The following is a 26,080-nucleotide window of genomic DNA, read 5'->3' on the forward strand; positions in this document are numbered from 1 at the left end:
GCTGTCAAGTTCATCCCCAAGCTGCTGACCCAGGAGCAGAAGGAACACTGCATTGTTTGCCAAGAACTCCTCAGCATGCCGTGAATGACCCATCCTTCATGTCGAGGATCATTACCGGTGAAGATACTTGGGTGTATGGGTACAACCCTGAGACGAAGCAACAGTCTTCACAGTGGAAGAGACCATCATCTCCATGACCGAAAAAGGCAAGGCAGGTCTGCAGATCAACCAAGTGCATGCTCAGTCTTTTTCGACATTCGCGCCATTGTGCATCAAGAATTCGTCCTCAGGGTCCAGACCGTCAATAGTGAGTTCTACAGCCAGGTTTTAAGGCATCTGAGGGAGGACGTTCAGCGAAAGCGACCAGATCTGTGGCGCGCGAAAAACTGGATGCTCCATGACGATAATGCACCCTGACACCAAGCTCTCCTCACACGTGAGTTTATCGCCAGAAACAACATGATCTCATTTCCGCACCCACCCTACTCGCCAGATTTGGCTCTTGCAGACTTCGCCCTCTTCCCAAAGGTCACTATTTTGACAACATTGTGGAGATCCAGCGTGAATCGCAGGTGCTTGACATGCTTCGAAAAAATTTCCAGGACACATTCCAGAAGTGGCAAGAATGCTGGGAGTGCTGTATTGATATGCAAGGGGACTATTTTGAAGGTGATAGTGTGTAAACGTAGATAAATAAAGTAATTTCTCGTAAACAGAGGTAGTCTCAAAACTTTTTGATACCACCTCTTATCTCTAGCTGCTAGATATTTTATGTGGAACCTCTCTATTTTAACCACTCTTACCAGCTCCCAACCATTACTGTTAAGTAGTTTCCCTGGAAGGAAAAGCCATCTGAAAGTTTATCTGTCAAGCTAAATCATTTATTACAAGGTACTTTCCTCTGCTGTAAGATGCAGGAGTAGATCTTGTTGGCTCTTTATGTTCTCAAAGTATTTCTGTTACATCTCTGGGGATCTTGCACCTCGATTCTGAAGGTCCTATATCTTGGAGAAATTGGGACCATTATTAATCTCAATAGAATTTGAACTCTGTGGTAAAGATAGTTTCAGTCAAATGACTGAAAATGAAAGGAAAATCCTGGGGTATAAAGCTACTAGCACAATGGGTAAATCCTACAGCAAAAAATTGAGCAGAAAGGCAAAATATACCCTTATGAACAGAAGTCCTGCACTAGTAAGAATAACTTCTTTACTAGAGCCAGCAAAGTCAGTAAAACGTAATAAAATCACTGATTGAAAAATCAATCCAGCAGAAGACTCTTTGGATTACTGTGCTCAAGTCTAGTCATCCGGATTCCTTGGAGATGAGGTTGTGGAGAGCATTCAGGGGAGAGTAACTAAGTTGGTGAGTGATGTAAAAAACGCTCCCTACATTGATAGATTGAGAGCTTGTGGATTGCAGAGGTTGGTTGATAGGTGGATATGATAGAAACATTTAAATTACGAAAAGGTTTTTATAAGATTGATGCAGGGGAAACATTTCAGCTGTGTGATAGTGATGGAAGAACAAGAGGTCATTCCTGGAAATTAAGGAAAAGCATGGTTAACAAGGGTGTGAGAACTATATTTTTTGCTTGGAGGGTGGTGAATGAGTGGAATGCATTGCCAGACTCAGTTGTGAGTTCGTCTGTAAATGAATTCAAGAAGTAGTATGACAGATGTTTTGATAGTTTGGGTCTCCATGGAGACCCATGGAGTCTACTGACTCCATGGAGATATCCATAATAATAATAAAAGATTAATATATGCTGTTGCAGCTAACTGGGTAGCAGGGAAGACAGTTACTTCTGTCACCTGATTTGGTGATACACATCGAAAATTAAATTCCACAGAAATGTTTCACATAGAACATTGACTTCTCTCAATGGTGGCAATGTTTATCTGGGTTAGGTTATTATTATTGTTGTTCCGAGCAACTCCAAGGAGTAAACAGACTCCTTGAGGGAGGCCCTAACATCATGTCAGGTTGGGGGGAGATAAGGCACATTGTCTCTGTTCACTGCTTGGGAAGCACACAGAACAAATATTTCATAAGATACTGCTTATAATGTGTGCTTTTCACATTCTGATCTTTTGCCAGATTAACCAAAATTAACTCACTAGACCACCACCTTGATCGTTTAGCATTATGTACAGAGTAAGTTACCTCTCTTTATGGTTTGCTGTGCATGAGCAATTAGTTGAGAGCAAAAATAATTTGCATATTTGCTTTTCATTTTCTCAAGATATTTCTAGTAAGAGCATAATTGTTATGTGTAAAACTATTCAACTTATTTACACGTTTGCCTGTTTTGCTTTGTATTATATCATAACTTATATTGTATTTATTTTTCTTGGATGTTTCCTCATAATGAAGTTTTCTTTTTAGTTGTGATTTATGTTATGTATTGTATGCCATTTTGCATTTCAAAAAAAAAATTTTCTTTCTTGAATTTTCTGTTTTCTTATGTGCATAGTGTTTTACCATCTGTTTTGTATGGTGTCATCATATGGCTGAAGTCAATGGATGTGGTGTTGTTCACCTGACTATTAAGCAGGTCACATGGTTTTTTTGGAATTTTCAGTCAGAAAGAAGTCAATGTTCGAGACTTGTACTAATATTGCACAAGGATGGTTCTAATACATTATTCACAAAAAAAAAAAAAAATTTGGCTGCTCACTTTCAAATTCTTGCATTAATAGGCATGATAAATGTCTGATTACTGTTCTAGAACATGCAAAAATCAATTCTCTTTTGATTTTTAACTGAAAAACAAGATCAAAATGTGTTATGTCTAAAATGAATAAAAACAAAATCCTTCTAGTCTATTGTATACACTCAGTTCATAGAACCTGGTCTGGCAAATGTACCAAGAATAGTCAATTCATGCTGAAGGGGAGAAAGAAATAAAGGATGTACAAATTGGTCACCAACATGCAAAATCATGTGCTGTATACATAAAATGTTTCAACTGTTATACAAGCAAAATAGTTACCACTTTAAAAACTACAATGTTCATAAAAGAAAAGTTAATTTTCTGACATGTAATAATAAACAACTCATCCCACAAGACGGATTGATTACCCTATTATCAGAAAGGATTCTCCGTCTTCTGACATGCGCAGACGTGTCGAAGGGTCTCGCATCTGTGGGCATAGAGTAATGGCAATTCTCCAATTGTTCCAGACTGACTTCTCTCCTATGGTGCCATTTTTTTAAAAAAATTCATTCCGACTTTGCTGTTATTTATTTTCAGTTTAGAAATCAGCCAATATCAGAGAAAAATGGACTATAGGAATCAGTTAAATATTGGCCGTTTTTTCAAGTTAAATTTTTCTCATTTTAATTATTTCTTCTTTAAGTAGATGAATCAAGTCTTGGTTTCCTGAAGTAGCTTGAAAAAAAATATTCCATGTTTAGAGAAGATTTGTGGACTATATAAAAATACAAAAACAGTAAATAAATTACTTAATGTTATAAAATAAATTCCTTAATCCTCTCAGAATACCAATGTAATATAGATTTATAACCTTTTCTGGATGGAACATTTTTTATATATATACATATAAATATTCCACTCATGGACAAGATACGTCATGCCATCTAATATGTCACGTTTGTAGCCAGCGTAAATTGGAGGAATGAATATGATACTCTCAAGTCAGTGAAATGGCTGTGAGAAGGTAACTGACAGTTTAAACAGGTGTTGTGATAGGATGACATTTTGTAGGCTTATCGGCAAACTGTTGAAAAATATGGGCCATCCCAAATCAACAATCAGTGACAGCATACTCAGCTGGAAGTGCAGAGAGTCAACTGTAAGTGCTACCCACAATGGATGATCCACCATGCTCACCAAATGTAACCGTAGGGTGCTACAAAGGATAATTTGTGAAAATCACCATGCATCAGCAGATACATTGAATGTGGAGCCCTGGGCATTGACTGGAACATAAATCTGCACAAAAACATTGAGAACTGAGGCTCAATCACCACTAAAGATGATACATGTGGTATCATCTTTAGTGGTGCAAAGATGCACATACAGTAGGATGTGGAAGCTTGGAAAGCTGTGTTATGGAGCAACAAATCATGCTATACTCTCTACTGAGCAGATGCCTGGTGAACGTCTCTTACCAGAATGCATAACCCCAACTATAAAATTCAGAGTTGGCAGTGTGATGGTATGGTTATTTTTCTTGGTTTGGTCTTGGACTTGTTTGTGATGTCATGAACAGAGAATTCCGAGAGATATCTGAACATTCTGGACAATACAATGCTTCCTACTTTATGTTTCTATGGAATTGACCAATATCTCTTTCAGCAAGACTATGCACCATGTCATAAAGCTGCTGCTGTAATTGTATGGTTTGTGGACATAAACGTCACCACACTTGACTGACCTCCACAGAGTCCTAATCCCAACCCTACTGAACATCTGTGGGATGAACTGAAGCATTGGGTAAGGTCAAGGGATGTCTGCCTCACAACAGTTCAGGATCTCATTACATGCCTACAGGAAGAATGATCCAAAATTCCCATTGATTGCTATTGTACACTTGTGAAAAATATACACCATAGGATTCCTGAAAATAGGTCCTGCATCTTATTAAGATGGGAACCATGGCTGTTTGTTCCTCACACTGAGTCTGTTGCCTTCTTTCCAAGCAGTTTGTGTGTGTGTGTGTGTGTGTGTGTGTGTGTATAAATAAAATATGGAGCCTTTGAATGCAATTTCTTCTAATACATAATGAGAATATTAAAGATCCATTGTTTTATAGCCAAATAAAATGAAACTTAGAAATTTATTTTCACTTCAGTTCTCTTAATATCATTAGCATAGTATTATGCTAATGATATTAAACCTGTTTTGGATTGCCTACCGTGGAGAGACATACTTTATGTTTTAGGGGACTTAAATGCAAAAGGGAGAAAGAATATGAGAGTCAGGCCAGAGTGTGGCATATTTAGTCTGGGTGAACATAACACCTGTGGTGAAAGACTGTTGGAATTTGCCTATGCTAAAAAATTAGTTATTACCAATACCTGCTTCCAGAAACATCCACGCCAGACCTATACTTGGATGTCTAACATTGATAGGTCAAGGCACCAGATTGATTACATCCTGTCTCTCCAGCAGTGGAAGACGAGCATCTCTGATGTGCATGTCCTGGAGCAAATTGTGGTACAGACCATCAGCTAGTAAGAGCCAAAGTAAGACTAAGACTCCAAAAACTTCCAGCTCAGGCACATCCCACTAGATTGGATGTTAGAGTAATTCCTAGTGGATTCACAAAAGAAACATCAACTCGGTTGGATGATTTTTTTTAGAAACCAATGAGGAGAACTCACCAGAAATACTTTGGGAAGGAGTCAAGGTGATAATACAAGATACAGTGAAGAAGTATCTTGGCCCAATCCATGGTTCTCTTGATCTTCACCAAGAGAACCATGGATATCAGATTCAACATGGGAACTTATCAAAAGAAGGCGGTTGGAAAAACAAAAAGACACAGGGACTGAAGAATATAAGAGATTACATAGAGAAGTCAGAAGAGCCATCAAGCAGGACAAGGAAAAGTTCTATACTAATAAACGTGAAGAGATAGAGTTCCAGATGAGGAGGCACAATTATAAAAGAATGTTTTATTTTATTTAGTTTGCGACTTAAAGCACAAGTTTAAGCCCAAATTGAATGTCATCAAAGACAGGAATGGAGCATTACTAACAGAAGAGTTGGAAATCAAAAACAAATGGAAAGAATACTGTGAGGAACTATACAGCAGAGTGGATAAAGAAAATATGGAGCCCTCTCACCAGGAAAATTTTGATTTGGAACCTCCTCCTCCACTTAGGCATGAAGTTGAAAGAGCAGTTAAGTAACTTAACAGCAATAAGGCCCCAGGTGCAGATGAAATCCCAGGAGAGTTAATTAAGATCACAGGGGATGGAGGGATAAGAGTTTATAGATTGATTATATAAGGATATGGGAGACAGGATCATGGCCTACAGCTTGGAAGAAGTCAGTTTTCATACCACTACATATGATATGACGGCATGCAAGAACTATAAAACTATTAGTTTAACCCTTTCATGCATAAGGGCCTCATATGAGGACATATATTTTCCCTCATAATAATTATTCATTCATAATTTAGTGCTACTGTATGCATGTAGTCCTCATCTGGGGAGACCAAAGTGTTCTTAGAAACCACACCAGATGGCAGGAGTTTCAACAGTGTTACAGGAATACCAATCTCTCTGCAGTGCATGGTGGTATCAAGGACGACGCGAAAAGCTGCTGTTTTGTTGATTTGAATTTGGTGATTTTATGAGTCTTCTGGAAAGGTTAGTATGGTTTTATATATTGTTATACTTTGTGGATGAAGTGGGAATATTTAATTTGTTCATGTTTATTACCATATTCATAAAACGAACTTGATAACAACCTGTCCTCACATGAGGACAATATGTTTGTAAGGTAATCTATGCAGCAAATAGTTTGAGGTTAGAAAGTTTTGTACAATATTTTTATAATTTTATTATATGAGGTATGCTGATGATACAGTACTCCCTTGTAATGACATGGAAGAACTAGGACTAATTCTTGACAATGTTAATAAGATTAGTAATAACAGAGGACTTCAACTCGATCCTAACTAGACAAAGATTATGGTTCTCAAAGGAAATACAAACAGGGAAGCTCTTGAGAAACAAGTGTACCATAATGGAGAAAGAATTGAGGAAGTCAGCAAGTCTGAGTATCTGGGATCCATTATTAATGTGAAGAATTGCTATTCGGAAGAAGGTTAGGAAATGGCTAAAACAACAGTCGGAGACCTGTCTAAAATCTGGAAGGATGGATCTATCTCCATGAGAATAAAATTCAGGATATCATATACTGAAAGGCATATTATTACGTATTATTAAACTCATACAGTTCTTTTGTGAGATCACATCAGATACTCACACTACTCAACAACTTACCAAGAAACTTAAAACACAGACAACTACAGAACATTAAAACACGAACTCTGGAAAATATACCAACAAAGTTAATATACCATTAACACTAATATAGACATTACAAATCACAAGCATCCAATGCCTACATCCCATTCATAAACAGTAACAACATAAACAGTGAAGGCTAATCGCACTCTCTTCATAAACCCAAGCTTCGAAGTAGGTGGGATTAATCCGCCTCATTCATCTACACGTAATCATCATAATCAAAGACTGCAAATTATGTAACAAAACAGTCAGTACGGTGTATAATAATAATAATAATGAAGATACTGATATAAAAAATAAAAAAATTGTGTATATGTAAATAGGCTGTATAATAATAAGCTATGATATTGAAAAAAAAAATGTACATTTATATTTTAAAAAAATCACTGTACTCTACCTTTTGTACTGAACAGAAAATATAATATTATGCTTTATTGTATATATGTAAATACTCTGGATGATGATAAATATAAAACGTTATTGCAGTTTCAAAAAAAAAAAAAAATCATGACAGCTTCAGGGAATCCATTGAGGGAAGGCTCCCACTCTACGACTGTCTGTCTCTGCAACCCAATCCACCAAATACAACAAACCGCACCAATACCAATGCCATCTACCGCCCACCACCACTAGTACTTTCACAGACAATCGCAAACTTCCATGCCAACAGTAGGATTCAAACCCACAGCCTTTTGGCTGGAGAGCGGATACTCTAACCACTCGGCAAACCAGGCTGGCCAAATCAATATAAATGAATGGGTGTTAGAAAAGATCAGTAGAACTTTAAGGCTCCTTAAGGATATTGACAGAGGAAAGTTAAAATATTTTGGACACATTGAAAGGATGGAAGAGGGACTTCTCAGAATAGTAATAGAAGGTAAAGTTCCTGGAAAAAGAGAAAGGGACAGACCATTAATGAGATGGATGGTGTGCATGGAGTGACTGATCTTCAGAGAGTTGAGGCCTCCAGAAAAGCAAACAACAGGACTACATGGTGAAGCCGGGTGTGACACGTCACCAAGCATCGGAGTGACCATACGGTATCTATAGATGCCCAGTGAACATATATAGTATTATGGCCACACAGGCAGGAAAACCAATATCAGAAGTACTGAACATAAGGACTACATCCAGTTTCACCACTCAGGAATTGTAGAGCACACTTTAGACATCCACACAAGATATGCTGGAAGAAGGCCAATCTACTGCACTGCAACAAATATAAATGCGAGGAATATTCATGGAAGTTTTTTCACTTGGCTATGCTACCAATTATATATTTGGTTTAATCCTTTATCCAAGTGTAAGCTAACAAAGTTTGTGCCTGAAGTATTTTCAGGATGGGACAACTCGTGGTAAAGGTGGTGCAAGTTCTGATCACTTGCCTTAGTATCCCATAATGCAAAGCACATCTCCTTGTGGAGATGTATGATGCTATACATTAAGGGGAGGGTTACTACTCAGACCAGTTTCGACCTTTATTGAGGTCTCGTCAGTGGGAGCCAGACCCAGAGGTTGTGATACTAAGGTGGAAGTAATGCAGAAGTCATATTACCATATACCAGTTGCCAAAAGGTGTCAATACCTTATTATTAAAATTCCCTGGATTAGAGATAGTTGATGGAAGTTTTTTCACACTATACTACCAATTATATATTTTGTTTAATCCTTTATCCAAGTGTAAGCAAACGAAGTTTGCGCCTGAAGTATTTTCAGGACTGGGGCAACTCGTGGAAAAGGTGGTATCCATTAATGCAAAGCACATCTCCTTTTCCACCTTAGTATCACCACCTCTAGGCTCCCACTGATGAAACCTCATTAAAGATTGAAACTGGTCTGGGTAGTGACCCTTTCTTGATGCATAGCATTATACATGTCCGCAAGGAGATGTGCTTTGCATTATGGAATATTAAGGCAAGTGATCAGAACTTTTATCACCTTTACCACGAGTTGCACCAGTCCTGAAATTACTTAGGTGCAAACTTCGTTTGCACCCGAGGTATTTTGGATAAAGGAGTAAACCAAATATATAATTGGTGAGGAATACTCCTTGAATCTGCTTCAGCCTTAAGAAACTATCCAAACTAAGATGAAAAGCCAAAAGGTTATTTTTTTCTGGCGAAGTTAATTAAATTAAGGGGATAAAAGTTTTCGATCTTAGAGTTTCACATACTGGCTGTAAAATAATAAGGGATTTTTATCCCCTTAATTTAAACTATCCAAACCTCAACAAATTTGGTTGTATGAAACTGCCTCAAATTTGGAAAGCTCTCTCATCCTCCATAGTTCATCCAAGGATAAAATAGCCAAGGATATTCATTTTAACCCACTAAGGGGCACTATTTAGAATTTTAAGCTTACTTTTGCTATGCTTCAGTCTCATTACTCATTTTAGTGTCATCCTGCACATATCATCGCATACTGATGATGGCACTTTTACTTTGTAAACTAATGGAAATACAGTGGTATCTCGCTAATCTGAACTAATAAAAACCGTGCTCTTTCAGATTAGCGAAAAGTTCGGATTAGCGAATTTTCCCCCAAGAGACAATGATAACTAGCGTTTAAGATAAAAATAATTAGGTTATAATGGTACATCAATTTAATTCTGTAAATAAATGAAGTAACTGATAGAACAAAAAAAAGCTACTATACTGTAATGTAAAACTTAAAAAATAATACAGTACACAAGTTTATTTTAGTAAAAAATTTAGTTTTGTATGTACTTATTGGGGATTCTGATTTAATAAAATTGCATAGTGCAGTGCATTGCATAAAATTATTACTTTCTTGTACACAACACACAAAAAAGTTTTTTTTTTATTTTTTTGTAAAAATGTCACTGATTTTCTTTTGCTTCTTGGAAGCTAAACTTTTTTCGAATGCTTCTTCTCGGAGCTGCATTAGCAATAAAATTTTGTGGAATGGCGTATCATTCTGCTTAGCCCATTCTATACATATTAAAACTGTCAACTGTCTCTTCATGTTTTACTTTTTTTTCTTCAAGTTCTTCATCATCATCGTCTTCTAATTCATTCTGTAGGGTCACATTTATAATTTCAGCATCTCATTTGATTTCAAATTCAGTGATTCATGCCGACAATACAGTACTTATTGTGAAGTATAAAAAAAGCAAACATGAACACACACAATAAATCAAAATCCTACAATATAACTGTACAATCGACAGTATGAAAAAAATACTGTACTGTAATAATAATAGTTAAAATAATAATTATTAAATAAAAATAATAGTGCACAAAATAATAATACATAATAAATAAAACTTTTTTCTTTCAAACCGCAGTTCGGATTACTGGAGGGTTCGGATTAGCAAGATACCACTGTACTAAAAAAATTTAGTGCAATTGATATTAATTAGTCTATGTTGTAATTTCCTTAAAAAATACAATTATGTTTAATGATTGCTGCTAAAGCAGTGGTTGTTTTATGATTAATCATTTCTGTATTGTTTCTGCTTGACATATATAAGTAGCTTTATTCTCTTTCATACAGTAGTTAGTCAGGTTTATGTTTAGAAAAATGAAAATACTATTATTTTGTTTGTTTTACTTTTTTAGTACCCATCTACTGTATATATACTTTTTACATATAAATATACATTATTCCTATTAAAATGATTGTCAATAGCATTTATTTCTACCATACAATTCATATTATACAAATCATTCTTATTATGTGAATTACATAAAATGAAATATACAGTATACTATTCATATCACATATGTTTATGTAAAATAGAAACATTTCACATGGGGTTTTTCAATTTGACTAATTTCACTTACACTTATCTTGGATATTTAAATTTGAAAAGAGGACAATGATATGGAATGATGCTTTGAATACTCCTAAACATGAAAAATTTCAGAGGATCTGCATCTTAATATTCAGATCTAATCCAAATGATATGAATTACAATGCATGAAAATAAAAATAAATTATAAAAAAACAGAAACATTTCAAATGAATTTTTTTTTTAGTTGTAAAGATGTGAAATTCTGTAAATTAAAAACGATGTATAATATTCTCTAGCAGGTACACAAAATTCAAAATGCTTTTGTAAATTAGAATAATAAACAATGACTATGTAAAACATTTAAATATTTCAAAATAGTTAATACAGTGATTGCTAAACTAAATATCCTCAAACATAAATTCAAAGATTAGTTGTTTTTTTTTCTTCTTCTAAACAGGTGTAATAAAATACCATATAAACAAACATGCAAGCATAGAGAAAATTCAATTATATCCAATATCAATATAAAATTTGGCATCAGTCAAAAGATAGAGTAACTAATATCTGACTACTCGTGAGGAGTTGTTTGGCATCCAGTACTTTACATATAAATTTCATTACTACAAATGCATCTTTTACATTTCTTTTAAAATGGTTATTTACAGTTTATTTCAGAAATATGTTAAGACTATCTGATAAAAAAGAAATTGCACATAGCTGCTGCAATTGATTTTCATTAATCAAATCTGGATAAAGCCATTTTAATAAATATTTCATTAGCAAGATCTAATGAAGTTATTTAAATGAAAAAAGCCTCTGAAAATTTTCACTGCTCTCAGTAAGTGTAGTCACAATATTTTATTTTTTTTTTTTGAATGTGCTAATATACCGATTTTATAGATACTAAGAGGAAATTATTAAAAATCCATAAATACTGAATTTTATTTTAAAATAGCATTTAAAAATTTTTAGTTAAAAAATTAATGATAAAATAAAAATTGATATACATTAACAACCAACAAGCTGTGGATTTGAGTCCCTCTGTGGACATGAATGTTTGTGAATGTAGGTTGGATTCCCATTAAAAAAAAACATTTTATTACTAAAAACAAATGCTAGCAGCACCATTTATTTTCTTTTAGAACACTGTCATTACATTTTTCCAGAATAAAAAGCAGTCCCAACTGTTTTGCATTTATTTCTCAATGCATTGACTTGTTTATATATTTGACTTCATATATTTTGGCTGTATCTACCTGTGCAGCTTTTTTTTATTATTATTATGCGACACCTCCAGGGATTCGTCCAAAGACTCATCGAGAGAGAGTGTGCCAACAGCATAGAACGATTGATCCCTTCCAACTACTAACTGCACTCAAACTTGCTTAACTTTTTGCAAGCCATCAGCAGCAGAGGTTCTACCAATCAACCAACCTTTGCTGGCTTTTTGTGCACACAGAGAAACAATTTTCATAAATCACAGAATGCTTTTAAACACTGTCAAAAAATACATTTTTTTCTGACTTCTTTCCCGAACTTACAAATGACTTTTACTATTTTATTCTCAAATAGGAAAAATGGAATTATTATTATTATTATTACTTCACACCTCCAGGGAGTCCAAAGACTCATCGAGGGAAGGCATCTACTTTACAACTCTCCATCTCCACCACCACAATCCACCAACTACACCAACGCCATCTACCACTAGTATTTTCACAGACAATCACAAACATCCAAGGCCATGGTGGGATTTGAACCCACAGCCTTTTGGCTGGAGAGTGAATATGCTAACCACTCGGCCAACCAGGCCAGCCACTTATTTATGTGAGCACAGCATATCCTTCGTTAAATAACTGCTGTATAATGATTTTTAACATTTTATAATTATGAACAAAAATGTACAAAAATTAAAATACTAATCATCAACTGGTAAAAAGATATACAAAAATATTAATACCACATCATCCAGATGAATCACCACAATTTAAGTCTCACATGTCTGCTGTATATGATTATAATTGTATTAAGGTACAAAGATTATCCATTGCTTTCAATGCAACAGATATCTTCTGTTCCCTTCAGAGTTAACTCCTTCTAGGAATTAACTTTCTACCAGTAGAAAGTAATATCCAGTTCTGTACATCTCAGGCAATTAGAAAAGAATGAACACTATAGCATGGTATTATAGGTGGGCTAGGAGCTAGATAATCTGGAGATCCTACTCCAAAGACTAAACATGAATTTTTTCAGGCAGGTACAGGCCTCAGTAAGAAATATGATAGTTTTAACACTAGGTAATGAAACCACCTAAAGGCATTCACAAACATCCATGTTACAGTGATATTTGAACCCACGGCTTGTAAACTAGAGAGCAGAGATGATAATTCACCCAGTCAATTAAGCTAGCAGATGTATCAATGGTACTGCAAATCAATGTTCCTTCTAATTTTTGCCAGCCCACGTACACATGAAAAATACTGTGTGCAACTTTCTAGATTCAGACTTAATGTGTGTGCGGTAATAATATTCTCATATTATTGTTGCCTTTTTTCATCTAGCAATCGCATGTAAAACTGTGAGCACTAAATTACCATATATTATTGCGTATAATGCAAAATATTTATGGTCTAAAGTTAGGGGTTCGCATTATATGCGGATCTTAAAAAATATAAGATCTTATTAGACTTGCACACACAATATATACTACCTAATGCCTATGCAACTAAATCTATTTGACCCAATCGCATTCGGCAACTGAGCGTGCATCGTACCTGCGCATAAAGCCAGTAATGTAAGTAGTGCTAATACCCCCCCCCGGCGGGATATTAGCACAGTTATATCGGTTTAACCGCAGTTCATTTTAAATATTATTCGTTAAACATACCTAGCCTGAAAATGAGCCAACAGAAACGTAAATGCTCATCTTTTGAAGCAGGATTTAAATTGCGTGTCATGCAGTTTGCAGAAGAACATAATAACAGTGTTGCTATGAGAGAATTTGATGTAGCAGAGAGTAATATTAGATTTTGGCATAAGCAAAAAGATAGTCTTGAAAAAATCAAAAACAAAACGTGCCTGTCGTGGAGATGTAGTATCCTTTCCAGATAAGAAGAGCTAAATGAATGGATTTGAACGATAAGATGGCATTATAGTAACAAGAAATTCAATTCGTTTTTGAGCTCTACAATTCAAGAATGGTAAATTCAAGGACACACCAGGTATTTCATCTTTTCTTGCTTCGCCTGGGTGGTGCAACAGATTTATGGAATGCAAAGTATTAACATTATGACACCGAACAAAAATTGCACAGAAGTTACCAAAGCAGCTTGAAGAAAAAGTGGAGTCCTTCCATAAATTTATCATAAAATTATGGAAATGTCACGGATATGAACTTTCCCAAATAGGCAATATGGATGAAACGTCCATTTACTTTGATATGCCTGGGAATTGAACAGTAAACTCAGTTGGTGAAAAGAGTGTCCTCATAAAAACAACGGGACATGAAAAAATGCATTTTACCATTGTTCTAGCATGCATGGCAGACGGAACCAAATTAAAGCAGACAGTGATATTTAAAAGGAAGACAATTCCGAAGCATATGAAATTTCTACCCGGTGTCTTTGTTCGTGCCAATTAGAAAGGTTGGATGGATGAAGAAGGTGTACAATCGTGGCTGGATCAAGTATGGAACATACGTCCAGGCAGCTTGTTACGTCAACAAAGCATGTTAGTCTGGAATATGTTTCGGGTGCATTTAACGGAGGCAAGCAAAGAGAAAGCACGTGAGCTATGTACAGACTTATTAGTCATACCGGGTGATCTAACTTCCGTTTTGCAGCCGCTTGATGTCAACTTGATTAAGCCGTTTAAAGATCACTTACGTGAAAAATGGAGAGAATGGATATCATCTGGTTTGGTGAAGATGACAAAGGGTGGGAATTTTCAGAAGCCTGAGATCACCCTAGTCACCAGCTGGGTTAAAGAAGCTTGGGATTCGATACCATCTGAAATGATTCAACGCTCATTTCTTAAATGTAGAATAAGTAATTCAATGGATGGATCTGAAGATGACGTCATATACGAAAGCGAGGATGATGCACAACAAAATGGAGAGCATGATGACAACTGCACTGATGACGCAATGCCTACAGATAAATTTATAAATGAAATGTTTGATGACTCACAAGATGAAGAATTTAAAGGATTTTGACATTTTGTTTTAAAATAAATACTTCTTTCGTTAATTCGTATTGTTTTATTTATAATGTTAGGGAACAAGATTAACAGATCGCATTATATGTGGAGATGGCATTTTAGGGCTAGTTTTCAAACAAAATGTCTAGTTTGCATTATACACGATAATATACGGTAAATCGTTTAAATTTGCATAGCTACAAAAATTCATCACCATTTGTACAAGTTCACTGACTGTACAATCCAGACAGACAGTCTAAACAAATATGCCTCTGTAACTTGTTGATGTTAGCATCAGTTTGTCCATATGGTGAAGACTAAAAGTAACTAATTAGAGTGTATTAAGTTGTAATGGGTTAGAGTAATACTGGGTGAAGACATTGAAGAAATTACTAAATAAAATAAGTGAGAAGTATTTATCATACAAAAATTATTGAATAAATTAGAACTTCAGAAAGGAAAAATTTTTGTGCATGCAGTTGCTAGGTGTGCAATGCACACAGCTTATAGGAAACGCTGTGTGATCCTTATATACATGAATTGAAAACTGTCAGTTTTTTTTTTTTTTTTTAATTTTTATTAAATAAAGTTGACTCAAGGAAGTATTATCTGATGTCTTTGTGAACTATCAAAAGAAATGCATAACCTAAATGAGAAATTTATGAAACAGAAGGGAGAAAAATCATTAGCGGTATTTAAAATACTTATTATAGTAAGCAGCAAACTGATTTTATGCATATTATAAAAGAATATTTTTATTTTCTCTCTTACATTATGTGGTCTTGACTTTAAAGATAGTAAAACTGCTGTGGAAATTCCAATTAAGAAGGACTACATGCAGAATTACAAGGCAGGTGATTATGATGCACTTAGGAGGCAGCTTGAAACAGTACCATGGCATAAAAACATGCAAGGGAAGGATGTTCATAGTGCATGAGGAATAGTCAAGGGGTATCTGGAGGAAGCAATATGACTTTATACTCAAGGGCACACAGTAAATTAGGCAGGAGTTAGATGGATGAGTAGTATCATTAAGCATGAGCTGCAAAGAAAGAAAATATTATGGACAGTATATATAGAAAAAGCTAACCAGCTAGCTCTGATTTTTGTCTTTCTGGTAAGGCAAAATATAGATCAAAGTTGACATAACTTTGATTATCTATATACTGGTTAAATCTTTTCTTCGCACACACACAGCTAAACAATACTGATTCTTGTTATTTTTTTTTTTTTTGCCAATTTATGGACTGTATTTGATAGGCTCAGTATGCTAGATTAATATTTGAAGCCCCAAGAATGAATACAAATCAAGAAAACAATTGCTGCAATATTATTTAGTATACCAGTGAATAATATATATTATTCTAAAATATGCTAAGATAGCATTCAACAGCAAAATGAAACATTTTAATATACAAATTTCTGATATAATATTTTTAAATAACTGAATTTGCACTTCATTATTAAAATATATTTTAAACAACGGTTCCATATCTTGAATAAATACAGTTTGCAGTTATCCTAAAAATGCAAAATATAAAATAAGAACAGGTTTAAAGGCACATTTACTAATTCGACATAAGTAAAATAATATTACATGTATTATTGCTTCATTTGATGAGAGATCAAAATTTAATTAAGTTCCCCAATCAATGGCCCGCATGAACTCCTCTTCTGTAAATTGCAGAGCTTTAGCAGCCTCCAAGTGCATCTGTAAAAACCAAAATAGTTACAATAAGAATAAAAGTACTCAAACAAACATTATATAGTGGAATAAATCACATATATAATACAAATGATTCCACAGTTACTTTAATTCACAAAAAACACAAGGAAAATAAGTAAATATTTATTTATTTAAAGCCATATATTTCAGCCTGAATATTACAGGCCATCATCCTTGGTGAAAATAGTTAATTACAAGGTAAAATATGAACAATGGATTGATATGAAACAATAAGTGCCTCGTAATGCTATATATAAAAATAGAAAGGTATAACTGAGGAAACATAGTATTATTATTTATTCATTAACTGCATTATAAAAAAACGTTAGCAATGTGTGATTAGAATAAGACTCATTCCCCTCTGCATTAACCAGTCTATATCAATACCCAACTAAATATTTCACATTATTCTGCATTCTTCCATAGATCAGGTCTATTCTTCCTCACTTGTTCTCTTAGCTTGGTCAGAACCTCGAAGTAATAATGTTGGTTGACTGTCTGATCCCCCTGGTACCCATTCAACTATTACCACGCAATTGAGATATATATATATATATATATATATATATATATAAAAATAAACGAGCAGCATTGCACTAAAGAATTGTCAGTGCCCTTGACCATTTTGTTTAATTTGAGTCTTGGGTCAGGGTTAGTCCCAAGGGGATGGAAAGAGGGGAAAATAGTTCCACTGCATAAAGCAGGTTCCAAGACTGTTGTTGCAAATTACTGACCAATCAGCATATCAGGAGTCTTTGTCAAGGTTTTGGAGAAAGTAGTCAAGAAAAAATATAGGAATCGATAGATGAAAATGGGATACTGTATGGGGACAACATGGTTTTGTGAAGGGTAGATCATGCTTCAGTAACTTGCTCACGTTTTATAACACAGTGACGGCTGAACTGGATAAGAGTAATGGGTTTACAGTGATACTGCTGAACCTTGCTAAAGCCTTTGACAGGATACCACATGGAATTCTAATCAGTAAATGGGGATGGATATAGGGTTGGTGAGATGGATAGGAGGGCGGTTGATAGAGAGATATCAGAGTAGTTTATTCAGGAGTAGAGTCCAAAAGACAACCTGTGACTAGTGGTGTGCCACAGGGTTCTGTTCTTGGACCACTACTATTTAATTTGTTCATTAACAATATAGGAAAGGATCTGAGAGGAGCTGTTCATTTGTTTGCTGATGATGCAAAGTTGGGTAGAGCAATAGTGAATGCACATGATATCAAAATTTTGCAGGATGATTTGGATAGATTGGAGGACTGGGCTAAGGGGTATGGATGTCAATTTAATGTGGCAAAGTGTAAGGTTATGCATTTTGGGATGAAAAGATTAGCAGCAGTATACCACATTGGTGGAACTGTACTCCAGGAGATTGACAAGGAAAAGGGATTGGGGAGTGTTGGTGGATAGGGAGTTGAAGTTTAGCACATTGCAAAAGTGGCTAAATCAGCTCATCAAAATACTTAGTTACTGAAGAATACTTTGACAAGCAGATACAAGCAAGTTATTGTTCCTCTGTATCAAGCCTTGATAAGACCCCCATCTTGACTACTGTTTCGAGATCTCAGTGCCAGGGTTTCTTCTTGATGGGGAGGAGGTGGAGAGGATCCAGAAGCGAGTGACGAAGACGATAGCAGGTCTATGGAATGAACCTTATGAGAACAGGTTGAAGATATGTGGGTTATTACAGTTGGTTGATAGGTAGAAAAGGGGTGATACGATTGAGACATTCAAATTACTGAAGGGTTTCTATAAGATTAATTCAGAGGATATTTTTCAGAACAGGATTGGTGGTGGTGGGAGGGCTAGGGCCCATCCATGGAAATTGGGCAAGAGTGTGGTTAGCAAGGGTGTTAGAACTAGGTTTTTTACTTGGAGAGTGGTGAATGAGTGGAATAAGCTGCCAGAGTCTGTTGTGGGTGCCACAACTGTGAATGAGTTCAATGCAAAGAATGATAGATACTGTGTGGATGTTGAATAGTTGTTTTCTTGACATGATGTTTAGGGCCTTCCTCGATAAGTCTAAGGACTCCTTGGAGTTGCCCTTAATAATAATACTCAGTGAGAGGAAGTCATTCCAATTTAAGTTTGGATGCAAAGTAAGAACTCAGTGCTTTCTTTAAACAAACATTGAAATTCATAGTAACACAGATTGAAGTAAGTGTGTTTCAGACCATAGGATGTTGTGGTTCTTATCTATTCCATTGCAGATTTCTTAGATTTCCTGTTGCTAATGTAAGATTGGTGTTCTTGTATTCTCTTTTCCAGTGAGCATCCAGTTTGTCCAAAGTAAGAACAATGATAAGGAACTTGGTAGATGCCAGGAAGAGCAATTATATTTGGAAGATTGAAACCATGATAATTTGTTGATAGAAAGAAAAGTAGCTACTAAACTGTATTCTTAAGAATTCTGGAAATTGTTTCTGAGATGCTAGAAACATATGTGATTGTGACTATGTACTATTTCCTGTTATTTGAGGAATTATTATATAATTATAGGAATTAAAAAAAAAGATGTGCAGTCTTTTCTGAGAAGCCATTGAGTTTCATATATCATTTGATGTTTAAGAGTTCTTGCTGTAATTGTTGATGTATAGAACATATAGTGCGAGTATGTTGTACTGAAGTTTTGATAATTCCAGTCTTCTGTGAGGAAGAGTGAGCAGAATTTTGTGGAAAGTAGCATCCGGTGAAATAGGCTTCGATAAATGGAAGTAATTAGTTGGAACAAAATATTATTTAAAAAGGATAATTTGTCTTTTTCTATTTCCATAGTAAATTTAATTCAAGGATGTAGACTATTTATATTAGATAACAAAGTAAGGTAATGGTTCTTCATTATGGGGTCAGATCGTTTTGTGATCTGGCCCCATAAAATAATAATAGTCTATAGAGAAGAATGGACCCATATATAAGAATAGTCTATATAATGAACCCAAAATGAAGACTGAGGGTGTGTTCTAAACAGAAGTTTGTGACAGCAGGAGAGAGTGGACTTCCCATGGCAGTTCCATCACCCTGACTGTAAAACTTACTCTGACAAATAAAATATGAAAAGTAATCATCATCATCATGCATATCAAGAATTTAGGCCTAGCATGGCCTGTTCTGCCCTTAAGTCATCGTTGAATCGTTTAAGAGAACGTCCTGGCTTTCTTTTTCCTAATGGCTAGTACTTTGAGGCTTGTTTTGGTAATCTTTCTGTTTTCATTCTTTGGACGTGTTCCATCCATTTATATTTTTAAATTTTTTTCTATTACTGATTCCTGGTTTTAATTCTTTCATAATTTCTTCATTTCTTTTATGATCAAAAAGGGTATACTTTGCAGTTTTTCTCATAAACTTCATTTCTGCTGTTAATTAATCTTTGTCTTTTTGTTTTATTGTCCAGATTTTGCTTCCATACATTAAGACTGGTAGGGCTAATGTATTGTATACTTTTAGTCTGGTTTGTTTTTGAACTAGGTTTGGTTTAAATATAGAGTTAATTACACCTGTTATTTTCAAATACAGTAGAACTCGGTTATAACGATCACGGTTACAGCGAATTCACGTTTATAAAGAATAATTTTGAAGGTATATTTGAATTACATTTGATTTAATGTATGTATTTCATGTTTATTACGAATTTGTTTCAAGGGAATAACGAACGAATAATACACGTTAATCGTTCCTTTACTGACATTTCGTACGTATGCATTTTCTGGTTGTGGAAAAATGTCGGGAGTCAAACGGAAAATTTTATCGGTTTCTGAAAAAGTAGAAATTATACGGGAGGTGGAAAGTGGCCAATGAAATCTGACAGTAGCAAAGAAGTATGGTTTGTCCCCATCTACAATATCAACAATTTGGAAGAATCGCAAGTTGACTCTGAAAGCTTTTGAAAACAATTTATCGAAGCGTAAAAAACTTAAAAAGTGTAATAAAAGTGACGTTGACGAGGAACTTCTTTCGTGGTTTAAAGTGCAAAGAACCACTGGCTTACTTATTAGTGGACCACTTTTGAAAGTTCAAGCCAAAAAATTTGCTGTTCAACTTGGTTATAGCGATTTTAAATGCAACAATGGGTGGATTGATCGCTTTAAGAACAGAAACAATACTGTCTATGCAAAAGTAAGTGGCGAGGCGTTGTCCATTGACAAAAACGTTGTTTCTGACTGGATCAAGAATGTATGGCCGGACATCAAACGAAGGTATGGTTACAACAACAATGATGATGCAGACGAAGTAGGGGTTTTTTATAATTTAACGCCCGATAAAACTTTTCAATTTAAAAACGAAAAGTGCATTGGCGGAAAACTTATCAAAAATAGACTCACAGTTTTAGTTTGTGCGAACATGACCGGTAGCGATAAAAGAAAGCTTCTTGTAATTGGAAAATCGGCAAAGCCCAGATGCTTTAAAAACATAAAGAAACTTCCCGTTGATTATACAGCGAATAAGGCCTGGATGACATCTTCGATTTTCGAAAATGAAATTCGCAAGTGGGATAAAAATCTTCGCAGTGAAAACCAGAAAATTTTGTTATTGATAGAAACTGTCCTGCCCATCCTGTAGTGGTTAATTTAACAAACATAAAACTTGTTTTTTTGCCACCGAATGTGATATCTGTCTTGCAACCACTTGATCAAGGCGTAATTAGATGTTTTAAATCCCATTTTCGTCGTCTGTTAGTCTTGGAACTGATAGAACGCAGAGAAAAATCCGCGGAAAATGCTTATGCTTACGACCCAAAGATCAGTGTACTTCATGCAATACGTTTAATGAGTGATGCTTGGAATTTGGTGTCATCGTCTACGATACAAAACTGTTTTAAGAAAGCCAGGCTTGCGGAATACGAGTGCGAATCTGAAGAAGATGAAGAGGATAACTTATCGTTATCAGCATGGTTAAAAGCACGAAACTTGAACAATTTTGAAACGTGCGCAGAGATTGATAATTTTATAGACATTGATAATAGTGTCGCAACTTCGGGTATACCGAAAGAAGCTGACATCTTAAAACAAATCTCTCATATACCAGAAGAAGATAATAGTAGTAGTGACTCTGAGGAAGAAAATAGCAATGATGAGAAAATCGTTACCTGGTGTGAAGCAGAAAGTGCTTTACATATTTTAACAAGATTTATGGAATCGCGATCTGTAAGTTCAGACGACACATTCAATCATCTCAATGGTATAAGGAACAATTTCAAATGAAATATGCGTCTTGTGCAAAGCAAAGCACGTTTCGATTTTTTATGTAAAAATGTGAATTTTAAAAATAAATTTTTGTTCTTTATATGTATGTATGCACATATGTATTTATGTTACCCAATATACCTATGCTGAGAAAAATCTGAAAACATTTTTAATTCGCTCAAATTATGACCTTCTTGGATATAACGAATAACGGTTATTACGAACAAATATATGCAGTCCCGTGGAATTCGTTATAACAGAGTTCTACTGTATTTTGCAATTTTTACATTTATATCTTTTTCATATGTGATCATACATCCTAGGTAGTTAAATGAATTCACTTATTCTAAGATCTTGTTATCTATTACTATTTTAGTTCTTGCTGGATTCCTTTAAAGGCCATAGTTTTTGATTTTTCTGTTGATATTATCATACTATAATCTTTGGCTATCTCATTTAGATCTAAAATGGCTTTCTGTAATTTATCTTCAGAATTTGTAATTATTATTTGGTCGTGGGCAAAAAGGAGGGTGTTTAAGTTCACTGTAGGAGAAAGTTTAATTCCTTGATGTATATTTCTATTCCATTTTATTATTATTTCATTTAAGTAAATATTAAAAAGAGTTGCTGAGAGGGGGCATCCTTGTCAGACCCCTTGGTTTATCTCTCTCGTATATAATAACTTGTGATTTAATCTTATTTGTATTTGATTATTTTCATATATACTTGTGATATATATAGCTTTTAGGATATTATTTGGTATTTGTCTTACTTTTAATATGTTAAATAATATATTTCTTTTAACTTTATCAAATGCTTTTTCAAAATCAATAAATGCAATGTGTTTCTAAATTGTATTCTCTTCTTTTCTCTATTATTAATTTTAGGCAAAAGGCTGGATCTATACATGATTGTCCTTTTCTAAATCCATTCTGTACTTCTAAAATAAAGTTTTCGGAATATTTCATTAGTTTGCTACTTAAGATTCTGCTATATATTTTGTAACAGGATAGTATACTGATACATCTATAGTTTTTAGGATCATCTCTCTCTATTACCTTTTTTAAAGATAGGAATCACAATTGCTTCTTTCCTTTCTATTAGGGGGATACCAGTTGAATAAATTTTATTTAAAAATAATAAGTCTTTCTTTGAATCTTATTCCTGCGTATTTATATAGTTCTGAACCTAGTTTATCTTCTCCAGGTGATTTTCCGTTTGTTTCTTTCAGGCTGATTTCTAATTCTTCTTTAGTTATTTCCTTTTCATTTTCGTTTATTATTTGTCAGTTGTCTTTTTTAAAATACACAATTCTGTGTAGCAATTTAGAAATTCTTCTAATTTCAATTCGGTGTTTAATTTTATGTTTTCTTTGGTATCTGCATTTAAGTGTTTCAAAATCTTATATACATTGGGTCTTATTTTATATAAATCATGTTCTAAATTAGAGACAAATTTGGTCCATGATTCCCTATGTCTTTTTCTGACTTCTCTTTTAGCAATGGCTCTTATTCTTTTATATTCTATTTCATCTTCCAATCTTTTACTGCTTAACCATTTGTGAAAGCTTCTTTTTTCTTTTCGATTATTTCTTTGATTATATCATCATCCCAGATCTTCAGTTTTTTCTTTTTATTGAATTTTTTGGTCTTTCTTAAGCTTTCATTTGCTGCTGCATTTAGTATCGTTTTTATATTAAGCCATTCTATTTCTTCTTTTTGTTTTATTTTATCTAGATATTGGTTAATTCTTTGTTCATATAGCCATTGTACATTTGTGTCATTCAATAGTCTAGTTTTATAAGCAAGTGTTTCAATTTTTCTTTCTGTTCTTGTTACTTGTAGCCATTTAGGTGGTAATCTTAATTTTATTTTAACAAGGAAGTGGTCACTGCTTATTTCATATCCTCTGTGAACTCTAACATCTAGTGAAAATTTTGATGTCTTTTCATTTAATATGAAGTAATCTAATATTGATTTCCATCCTCTTGCTGACCAAGTATATTTATGTATGTCTTTATGTTTATAGAAGGAATTCATTACTTTTAGGTTATTATAAACTACAAAGTCAATCAATTTTTTACCATTTCTGTTTAGAGTGTGTTCTCCATGTATTCCTATATCATTATTAATTTTCGTGTTTCCAATTCTTGCATTTAAGTCTCCTGCTAAAATTATGTGGTCATTTTTATTTATTTTATTATATATGTTTTGTAGCTGATTATAAAAATCAATATTATCCTGTTCTCTTCCTTCTTCTGGGGCATATAAACCAATTATTGTTAAATAGCCTCTATCTATTTTTATTCTAGCCTCTATTATTCTTTCATTCCATAATTTATAATTTAACTGTTTTGAAAGGGAGTTATGAATCCAAATCATGACTCCTGCTTGTGCTCTTTGGTCTCTGTCAACTCCACTGTATATCACATTAAAATTTTCAGTTCTCATGGTTTCTTTTAATTTCTTTTTTGTTTCAGTGATTTCTGCTATTTTAAAATTTCTTTCATTTAATAGTTGGTCTAATTCTATTTCTTTATATGCTATTCCTCTTACATTCCAGTTTGCTATGTGTATTATATTTTGTTATTTCTGTTTTTGTTTTACATTTTCCATTCCAGGGTCGTTTTCCATAGATTCAATCTGATTATCTTTTTCTGTCAGCTTACAAGTAAAATAAGAAGAGTTGGCTGATAAGGCCTTATAGGAAAGATTAAAGTAAATGGATCTTCCTCAAAGTAGAGGAAGAAGAGGATAGATCCAGCTAGTGGTCATGGGAGTGCCACTTCCCTTACAATCAAGATGATTGCCCCTTGTGGCCCTGTCGGTCCAAGAGTCCATATTCAATATATTCGGACCACCCCACCATACACACATACACGTGGTGGGCTCCCCTATCCGCCACCCAGGGGACGTGCTCTAGGGGTTACAGCCCCCCCCCCCAAGAGTAATAAATGGCATAATAAATAAATCTACCCACCAGCCCTCACACTTACTGCACAGGCATGAGCAAAATAAAGTTTCATTGTAGCAAGTAATAGAGTAAAATACTCTAAAAACCTATTTCAAAATAACAGATAAGGGCTATTTTAAGAATTTCTGATAATCTCTCTCTTCCTTCTATTGCATGAAATTCATGAACAGCCTGGCTAATCATAGATTAGCAAGGGTAATTATCATGAAGTAAAATTACTAATCTTAGATTAGCAATTTTACTTCAGGTAATTCTGGAAATTACCTGAAGTAAAAAGATGAAATAAAGAATTGCAAAGCTGTATATAAAATCTGCATTTTTAAACTGGATTTTGAGACTTACAAGATTTTGAATTTTCCTCCATGAATGATATATATACAATATAAAAAAAAATATCTGATTATTTTATGAAAGAAACAACTGTGGTTTTCTGTATAATGTTCGATTTATTTTAAGGACTGAACTATCCATTATGTAAGTGGCAATATTCAGCACTAGTACATAAAACAACTGCAAGTTCAAAGCATTGATTGATAATTTGAATATATATTCAAAGACCCCCCCCCGATGAGTCTGTGAGCTCCTTGGAGGTGTCATGTAATAATAAAAATAATATTCTCAAAGTAATGTTTTATGAAATTAAAAAAATAGTTGTAGAAAATATAAGTTGAAAATATATCTCATAGCAATTTACTGTATACTACCACATGAAAGCACAATTTCATATTCCTAGAGATAAGGGGATGTGGGTTGCAATGATTGCCTTTCATAAGAATGCATAACAGTATAACCAACACCAAGGAGGAAGGAGGATACATTTATAAACTCACTACTAATATTTTGCTGGTTTTCTACCCAGCATCATCAGAACACAATGATAACTGTGACAGGTACACATCACTAAACCATATAATTATAGAAACAATTTAAATTGTAACTGCACCTCATGTTTTTACATGGCACCCTATATGGGTTGAATAAATGCAAAGTTAATTTAGAAAAGTCTGGCTATTAAGTCAGACTTCTGGCTATTAAGTCAGGCAAACTCCTGTACACCCTTTGAGGGTGCATGGCAGGAATTTGATGATGATGATGGCTATTAAGTCTTAAAATGCTAATCTCTCAGATCTCTCAAAGTAGGCTGACTTGCAGGGACAAAGAACTTTATACACTCCCAAATGTTCAAAAGAATGTCTATTTGTCTATTTTTAGAAAAACATAA

At 34.3% G+C, this 26,080-nt stretch overlaps 1 protein-coding gene across 1 annotated transcript in view; it reads right to left on the reverse strand.

Moving 5' to 3' along the window:
* Positions 1-16,531: 16,531 nt before the first annotated feature.
* LOC150093661 (testis-expressed protein 9-like) overlaps positions 16,532-26,080 on the reverse strand; it is a 116,729-nt gene continuing 107,180 nt past the window's right edge. The window contains exon 10 of the mRNA XM_090412711.1: positions 16,532-16,679. Coding sequence (XP_090268837.1) covers positions 16,605-16,679 — 75 coding nt within the window. The 3' untranslated portion in view covers positions 16,532-16,604. The remainder of the gene's footprint in view (positions 16,680-26,080) is intronic.

This window comes from Typopeltis vanoorti, chromosome 23, assembly GCF_054136105.1.
Source record: "Typopeltis vanoorti isolate ZY-2024b chromosome 23, IOZ_Tvanoo_1.0, whole genome shotgun sequence".
NCBI lineage: Eukaryota > Metazoa > Arthropoda > Arachnida > Uropygi > Thelyphonidae > Typopeltis > Typopeltis vanoorti.